Source organism: Mytilus californianus, unplaced genomic scaffold (assembly GCF_021869535.1).
Source record: "Mytilus californianus isolate M0D057914Y unplaced genomic scaffold, xbMytCali1.0.p SCAF_11, whole genome shotgun sequence".
NCBI lineage: Eukaryota > Metazoa > Mollusca > Bivalvia > Mytilida > Mytilidae > Mytilus > Mytilus californianus.
Genome location: NW_026262593.1, coordinates 33,043,129 through 33,052,564, shown reverse-complemented (window position 1 = coordinate 33,052,564; position 9,436 = coordinate 33,043,129). Strand labels below are relative to the sequence as shown.

The window sequence follows — 9,436 nt, the reverse complement described above, 5'->3', positions numbered from 1 at the left end:
GGTGCATTTACTGAGATAGCATCGTATCACCCGTTTTACTTTTCCAAGGTCATACCTAGAAGCAAGTGACCGTGACGACCAGCATAACGACAATTAAATAATATACAATATATAAGGAAACATGACAACAACTAGTATTGACTAAAACACTCTGCTTTATATCAATAATGATAAAACACACATTTGGGATTGGACCGCATTGTGTGTATTGTAGCCATTTGAAAAAGACTAAGTCCTGTCCCAAGTCAGAAGCCTGTAATTCAGTGGTTGTCGTTTGTTGCTGTATATCCTATTTGGTTTCCGTTTATTGTTCTTAAACATAAATCAGGCTACTATTGAATTGTTTAACATTTGTCATGTCGGGGATTTTTATAGCTTTTGTAGCTTGAAATAATGTATAAATGTAATAAAGGGTTTGGTAATTGACGAAGGCCGTTCGGGGAACTATAGATGCTAACTTCTATGTCATTTTGTCTCTGGTGAAAAGTTGACTCATTGGCAATCGTAACTCATATTCTATTTTTATATAGTTGGGACAATTTCCATGTCATAATATTCATGGAAAGACCAGAAAGGCTATGGTGTGACGAAGGTCGTAATGTAATTGACATTTCACTTAAACAACAGTGAGATCGGCCAAACGTTGGTTGATTTTAATACTTCAAGGATAACGAAACATTCTGCAGGCAATAATAATTCTATGCAATATATATTTTGAAATGAAAGAACTTTACAATAAACCTCATATACCACTCGCCCAAACATACATTACGATTTAAGACAGTAATATAGCCCAAGAGTGATCATGATCGTAACCCTTGGCTGGCGAAGATGTTGAGAACTTTATACTCCATTGTAATTTGAAATCGACAAACAATTTAATTATAACTGATCTTTTCGTTCTCCTTAAAAATCGAGTTGGTTGACCCAGTGAGTCGCCACCCCCAATTACTGAGTGACGATTTAAGGATACTTTATTTTATAATTAATGTCAAGGGTAAAACAAGCCTTTACCAAGCTTATCAAGAGTTGTTTCCCTTGGTCTGTTAAACTTCTGGTATTCGTTTGAGTCGAACTATGGGTATTTCGAAATATTTCTCTGTTCCGGCTGACTTCGAGATATCGAGAGTCGACAGTATTTCTATATTTATTAATAATAAAACTCAACATTTCGAAGGTGGAGATGGAGGCAGCTGGTTACTGATTGCAAAATGGTAAAGACCTGTATAGAAAAGAAATAATGTTATTATTTGATAGCATAAACAAGCAGGGCTAGTTACCCCTGCATTTATTTGTCTGGTAATTTTTTTAAAAGTCCTCCAATCAAATACATAGTATTACAGTTTAAAGTGTTGGGTTCTAACAACATTATGGCGAATTTTGAATATGCAACCAAATTGTTCATGCCTGTACTTTGCTGTATATTTACATGTAGGGTTTACAATTTTGGTATTTGTTTTATATCCCGTCTGAAAAAACGAAAAATCAACTTTAAATGTACGACATGAAAGATGTATCATTTTGAACGCCTATCATTATAGTAAGAATATAATTAGACCAAAGCAGATAAGACGATCGCCGATCAGGGAAAAGCCATAAAAAGAGGGTTATTTTCATCGTCAAACCAAACTAGATTTGAGAAAAGGAAATCGATTTTTAAACGGACATATATCCGAATCCTACAATATCAAGATATGGAATGGTTCTTTCTGCATCGATATAACATTATAATCAGTTATAAGCGACGTAATAAGTAAACACTTCTACATAGTGAGACATGATCATTGTACATGCAAATGTACAAATAAATTACCTGCGCATGCAGTTTGGAAACCAGCATTGTAATCACATGCCACTTCATTTTTGACAAATTCTTCACGTCTGTCCTGATAATCGTCATTACGCCCTGGTCCACCTACAAGTCCACCAAGTAAAGTATTTGGATTGTCTTCGGAATGGCTGACACATCTATTTTGTTGACATGAACTAAATCAAAGAGAATAAAATTGAATTCATATATTTTTTTCCTCTTGAATTATACAGTTAAAACGAGTCATTAAGATGTCTTTTGTTTTGCTGTTTTATTGAACTTCATCCAAAATCTCCCTTTTTTGCATCTCTGATTTGGTTTGTGGTGTTGGAAGATGTAAAATGTATTCTAATAATCATTATAATTAATTAGCTTTTAAAATTTCTTGAATAAATTGGGAAATTTTATAATTATAAAGACAGATTTCACTTGATTCGAACAGAATTTTCGCGTGCTTTCGTATAAATTATAAACGATCTTGCATAAACTTTATAACATATTCCTAGTGGGTATATAATTATTCTTAACAAAAAAGTAAAAGAAAAAGAACAAATCACTTTACAAACTCTCTTCATGAAATGATTTTTTAATATTAATAAATAGGATCTATTTTTTAATATTACAAATTATTTTTTAATATTAATAAATCGAATATTTAATATTAATAAATAAAACCCATTTATTAATATTAAAAATTACCTATTTATTAATATTAAAAAATATTTATTAATATTAAAAAATCGATTTATTAATATTAAAAAATAATATTTAATATTAAAAAATGATTTTTTAATATTAATAAATAGGGAATAAATTCCACAACGGCTTGCCATATGAAAAGAGTGTATACGTATTAAAAAAATTCGTAAGGGTTCCGCGGAACCCAGTGTCTCGCCTATTTTTGCTGTTAGTCAAAAGCTCAACAAAAATGGAGAAAACATTATTAAACATTTTCCTCTAGATACTATCTTTTGATTGTAAGAAGCTTCTGTCCAAGTTTGGTTAAAAATCCAAGAAGGTTTATGAATCTAATAAACGTTTTAAAAACTTTAACTGCAGACTGTACATAATGTTAACTTGAATAAAACTAAGTCCATTTATAATAATAGTAATATACGAAAAACAGGAAATAATTTTTTACAAAATTTCCTTCTAGATACTAGCTTTTGATCATAAACAAGCTTCTGTCCAAGTTTGGTACAAATCCAGGATAGTTTAAGAAAGTTATTAAAATTTTGAAAGCTTTAACCACAGAGTGAATGTGAATGTTAACTGGCAGAAAAACTAAGTCCATTTATAAGTAAAATACGGATAAACAGGATTTTTTTTAACAAAATTTACTTTTGAATACTATCTTATGATCACAAACAAGCTTCAGTCCAAGTGTGGTATAAATCTAGGATAGTTTAAGAAAGTTATTAAAATTTGAAAAACTTTATCCACAGAGTGAATGTAATGTTAACTGGCAGAAATACTAAGTCCGTTTATGAGTAAAATACTGATAAACAGGATTTTTTTTTTACAAAATTTACTTCTGGATAATATATTATGATCATAAACAAGCTTCTGTCTAAGTTTGGTTGAAATGCAGGATAGTTTAAGAAAGTTATTAAAATTTCAAAAACTTTAACCAGAGTGAATATTTGTGGACGCCGCCGACGACGCCGGACGACGACCACGACGACCACGACGCCGACGGAATGTAGGATCGCTATGTCTCGCTTTTGCGACTTTTGTCGCAGGCTCGACAAAAAGATACCTTGTATCCCTCTCCACGAAAAAAGGTTATACGAATAACTTGATAAACAACTGTTCATCGACTCTTTTGCTAGGGGAATGCGTTTTGGAGAGAAATTTTCCAAAATGGCATTGTTCATGACATTTTTAATAGAGGTGCATTTCTGGGGTCTTATGGGGCTACTCATAACGTTGCCTTGTTTGCGCTCCCTTTTAAAAATCCAGGATTCGCATCTGATATTTAGATATTTCAAAATGTTTCAATTGATCGGGGAGCACAGAATTAATATATGAAACTTACGCTCCTCTGTGATGAGGTCTCATCGGATAATTATTTCCAAATCCTATCTCATAACTCATGTTATAATTGTTATCACCCAGTATGTAGTTTATTTGTGACATGGCGAAATTCTTAAATTTATCGCCACCAATCCCGTCAGCAGCAGCAATAACGGCAATAAAAGCAGCATTACCTGAAACAAGTTAGAATTGATAATTAATTAAAAATCTTGCATTTAAGTTAATATCATTATTTAACGTTTTATTATAATACATGTACATTTGAAATACATTCATCTCTAACAAGGATATATGAGATCAATGCCCTTTTTATCATTTTATACATACCATTATTTACCGGGAGCAAATAAGGGAGCTACCATTTGATTTTTATGGGGGGGAGGGGGCTAGGATGAAATTTGAAAAAAAGGCAGGACATAAGTTTTGAGTAAAAAAAAGGCAGGATGAGCAACTTGGCAAAAAAAAAGGCAGGATGACAAATTATGTATAAAAAGTCAGGATAAACTAATAAAAAAAAAGGCAGGACCGAATAAAGTGAAAAATAAAAAGGCAGGACCGAGATTACAACTAATGTATTTCTTTCATTTTCTTATTTATTTTGCTACGGATACTGCCGAAAGTTATAAAAAAAGGTGGAGGCATTTATGTGTAGTTAATAGTTGTACGAATAATCTTAAAAAACTTCAGATGTGGAAAAAATCAATATGTGGATTACACAATGAGTTGCACAGGTTAAATTCCATACAAGTCTCGTTTGATACGAAAGCCTATTAGGGTCACAAAAAAAATATTTTTATCTCGTAATTACGAGAAAACTATCGCGTAATTACGAGATAATTATCGCGTAACTACGAGAAAACTATCTCGTAATTACGAGATAAAAATTCATTTGGCCAAGAAGATTATGAGGAGAAAGATTTTTGTAAAAGATTGAAAAAATTTACTTAATTGCAGAAATGACTTTAAAGGGCAATAACTCCTTAAGGGGTCAATTGACAATTTTGGTCATTTGACTTATTTGTAGATCTTATTTGGCTAAGCAGTTTTGCTCCTACAGTTTATATCTTTCTATTATAATATTCAAAATAATAACCAAAAACTGAAAAATAATCATTAAAATTACCAATTCAGGGGCAGCATCCCAACAACGGGAAGTCTTGTTCGTCTGAAAATTTTTACCCTGTCGTATTTGCTCTAAATGCTTTAGTTTCAGAGATATAAACCGTAAACTACATTTTACCCCCCCCCCCCCCCCCCCCCCCCCATGTTCGATTTTTAGCCATGGTGGCTATCTTGGTTGGTGGGCGGGGTCTTTGGATACATTTTTTAAAACTAGAAACCCTAAGGATGATTAAGGCCAAGTTTGGTTCAATTTGGCCAAGTGGTTTCAGAGAAGATTTTTGTAAAAGTTAACGGACGACGACGGACGACGGACGCTATGTGATGGGAAAAGATCACTTGACCCTTTGGGTCAGTTGAGCTAATAAAAACGGGCGTTTTATCATGTGCCCCGGAAGGGTTATCATGATCTGTATATCTATATATATATATATTTATATGTATGTAATTTTATCTCGTAATTACGAGATAATTTTCTCGTAATTACGCGATAGTTATCTCGTAATTACGCGATAATTATCTCGTAATTACGCGATAATTATCTCGTAATTACGAGATAAAAAATGATTATCTCGTAATTACGCGATAGTTTTCTCATAAATAAATATTTTTTTTTGTGACCCTAATAGGCTTTCGTACGTTTGATGCCTTCTGACGAACCAAAAAAAAAACTTGAGTGGATCAAAGTTATAAACAGAAAAACTTTGAATAAACAGGTGTTTGTATGGTCCGGATATTTTTTTTCTGGATGGTACGTCGACTGCACACAATCCGTTTTTTTTTAAAATAAAACTTGTTATGAAAGTAAAATTACACTGGCAGACGAATGTGGACACGTAGTGAAACGACTGTGAAAAAACTTGAATAAATCTATGAAAATTAATCCGATGACTACAGTGCATCTGCCTCTTTTTGTATAGAAGATCCACACATCAGATGCGGATCCAGGATTTTGAAAAAAGGGGGAGGGGGCGCGGTCCCCCAAACTAGACAAAATTTGTAATGGAAGCGGTAAAAAGTCTGGATTAACCATAAATGAATCTCCATAAGGGGGGCCCATCAGCAGATACTACAGATCAGCTGTTGCTCGATCGTACTGATGAGGTTAACACCTAGTTTGATATTTGGTTATTTTGGACGGCGCTTTCATATTTCGAAAAGTAAGGCTTGTAAAATATTTTATTCCTGGGTCCCAGTTCTTGCTGAAAACCTTAAGGGTTTTACAAACAGCTGCATCCACAGACAAATCCCAGCAAAACTTACTATTAAGGGCCCTTCCCTATAAGTCTCGTCTTAATGGTCCATATATGTAGCCCTGTGTGCTTAAAGTATATATTCATTTTACTTTCTTTATACGACGTATACAGTAACTTGATTTGAACTTTCCTCTATACGACGTATACAGTAACTTGATTTGAACTTTCCTCTATACGACGTATACAGTAACTTGATTTGAACTTTCCTCTATACGACGTATACAGTAACTTGATTTGAACTTTCCCCTATACGACGTATACAGTAACTTGATTTGAACTTTCCTCTATACGACGTATACAGTAACTTGATTTGAACTTTCCTCTATACGACGTATACAGTAACTTGATTTGAACTTTCCTCTATACGACGTATACAGTAACTTGATTTGAACTTTCCTCTATACGACGTATACAGTAACTTGATTTGAACTTTCCTTTATACGACGTATACAGTAACTTGATTTGAACTTTCTTCTATACGACGTATACAGTAACTTGATTTGAACTTTCCTCTATACGACGTATACAGTAACTTGATTTGAACTTTCCTCTATACGACGTATACAGTAACTTGATTTGAACTTTCCTCTATACGACGTATACAGTAACTTGATTTGAACTTTCCTTTATACGACGTATACAGTAACTTGATTTGAACTTTCCTCTGTCAGTAGATTATTCTGTGCATTAATTATGAAATTTTACACATTAGAAAGGATTTTTCAAAGGGCTTGGTAATCAAATATAGTTTACTAGAACCTACGGAAGCGTAGCTATAATTCGACAACCCGAAATTCCGACAGTTCAGTAGTCCGACGGTCCGATATACATCCCTAATGTAATACTGTAACACTGTATTTTACTGTATTATATACATGTACATCGGATAAGAGAGTCTAATACAGATTCAGGAAGTAAATATACGAGACCACTGTTTTGGGGTGGCGGGGAGGGGAGTTGGCTAAACACTAAATGACGATTGTAAAACAACTAATCATCGCTTTGAATTTACACGTTGGAGTCTTTTGTGGTTAAATGACATTCATTTATTTTAAGCATGGGCCGTAGCATGATGTTATAATATGCATAATAGTAGTTTTATGTAGAGTAATTTTCTCACGGCAAAAGAAATTGGAATCGAACACCTAATAAAAATATGATTACATTGGCCGTGAAAGTTCAAAACTTCTTCAGCCCATTTTAATCGCAAAGTTAAGTCTTCATATGGCCCGACGCATCGATAGCATATAGCGCAATTCATGCGGAGACAAAAGTAATACGAAAACGTCACTCAATTTTGAGCAGTTTACGTGAGTCGAACCACAAGCACAAAACTCTCGTCTCTGTGAAAAAGTTTATCATCAAACGGTACATGTCTATAGGTATATTTTTTCAGCAGAGACAAGTAACCGCGCGTCGGAGAAAACGGGCTGTCGAATTATTGGACCGTCGGATTAGAGGATTGTTGAATTTAAGGACTGTCTCATTATAGGTCTGATCACAGAAATTTCTATAATTTGATAAAATTGCACCTGGTTTTTCTGATATATCACATTCAATCCGGCGAGACAATTTATTTTTATTTATGTATGTGTTATAATAATCAATATTATGATTACCAAATGATTATAATCGATATGTAACCTGGGATTAGTATTCGTATATAGTATGTCCCCGGGTGTAACGTATGAAATACAGTATTATTGCCACTGATAAACGTGAGTTTAGCCATGTGTTGTTATTGTCAACAGATGCTGTATGTGATATTTATAACTTAGCTCCACCCCTCATTCCAAATATGCTTAATTGCTTACCACCTGGTAAATTTTATAGTTCAGATCCGGCCTTTAAGGACACGACTGCTGGCCTGCAATACACTTATAATTTTAATGTCCAGTCCTTATCTTGTTACTTTATTATTTACAGCATTTATAATTTTGCCGAGGTCAAGTACGCCTTCACATTCTTGTTTACGTTAATCATATGCGGTCTGGTAAATAGATGTATATCTTGTTTATATTTTTTTCACGGTTGTAAATGCAACCGCTTCTACGACGACGCCTAGGAGTCGCGTCACAAACTAAGGCAGATAATCGGAAAAACCTATCCTTTTTTTAACATCTCACCAGCATATCTGTTAGGTCCCCACTGGTCTCTCCATGACAGTCCACAAGGTGTAATTGGAACAGACCCACCAGGTAAATAGGAATCTATGAAGGCTTCTATATTTGCTTTATATTTATCATCTTTAGTTATTTCCCATAGAAGAAGCTACATGTAAAAAGAGTAAATTACATAAAATATTAGAGAATCAATATGATGATTTTTTTATAAAATGATAATTTGAATGAAACATTGCTTATAAATGTCATAATACTGGTTGCTCTAATCTAGAGAACATCCGAAAACACCCAGTCATATGTGCGAATACATACATTTCCATAGTTTCTTGAGGTTTGTCTATGCATGCATTTTGTTTCATTGAATTCTTTTAAGAAGTTGATACTTTATATAAGCTGTAGTATCCAAAATATTACGCAATAACGAGCAGCCTTCTATATATGGCTGAGGGTCTTTAGTTCGGTATTCTTTTATTGTTATGTCATTTTCTCTATTCTTCATATTTAAGCACTCCATTATTCTCAGTATTTTTTTATATTTTCCCCTATTTTGCAACTTTTTAAAAAAACTTTTGCGCTTTATTCCCTTAACCCCATCACCTCCTACGCATATGTTAGTTGAAACACTATTTATCAATGAAAAATTATAACAATGAAGTAGTACAATTTTACATGAAATTCAGATATGGGATTCGGAAACAAGATTGGAAAAACTTTTATAAATCCGTCTCCCAAAAAAAAATACATTTATTTAACAAACAATATAACGTGCCAACAGTATATTCAGTTAAAGGTAACATATAATAAATTGTAATAAATACCAAAAAGAAAAAGAAAACAAACAAAAAACAACGAAGCAGTTAAATTTTCTTTTCTTGATAGACAGTCACTGGAATCACCACACATGCCCGATTATAGTCGATTACGGACAATCCACTCGATTTGACATCAATACATATATATATATATATATATATATAACTTATACAAACTATAGAAGTAAAACACATGAAAAGCATCAATTTGTTATCAAACGGACGTAAATGCTCAGCAAAAACGTAAAACATCCGCATTAAAATGAACATTCTTCATCC

At 33.2% G+C, this 9,436-nt stretch overlaps 1 protein-coding gene across 1 annotated transcript in view; it reads right to left on the bottom strand.

Moving 5' to 3' along the window:
* Positions 1–1,039: 1,039 nt before the first annotated feature.
* Positions 1,040–9,436, bottom strand: part of LOC127719923 (endoglucanase 4-like) — a 29,885-nt gene continuing 21,488 nt past the window's right edge. Inside the window, exons 6-9 of the mRNA XM_052226296.1 lie at positions 8,349–8,493; positions 3,849–4,020; positions 1,814–1,986; positions 1,040–1,222 (exon numbers count right to left, since the gene is read on the bottom strand). Of these exons, the coding sequence (XP_052082256.1) occupies positions 1,164–1,222; positions 1,814–1,986; positions 3,849–4,020; positions 8,349–8,493 (549 nt within the window). The 3' untranslated portion in view covers positions 1,040–1,163. The remainder of the gene's footprint in view (positions 1,223–1,813; positions 1,987–3,848; positions 4,021–8,348; positions 8,494–9,436) is intronic.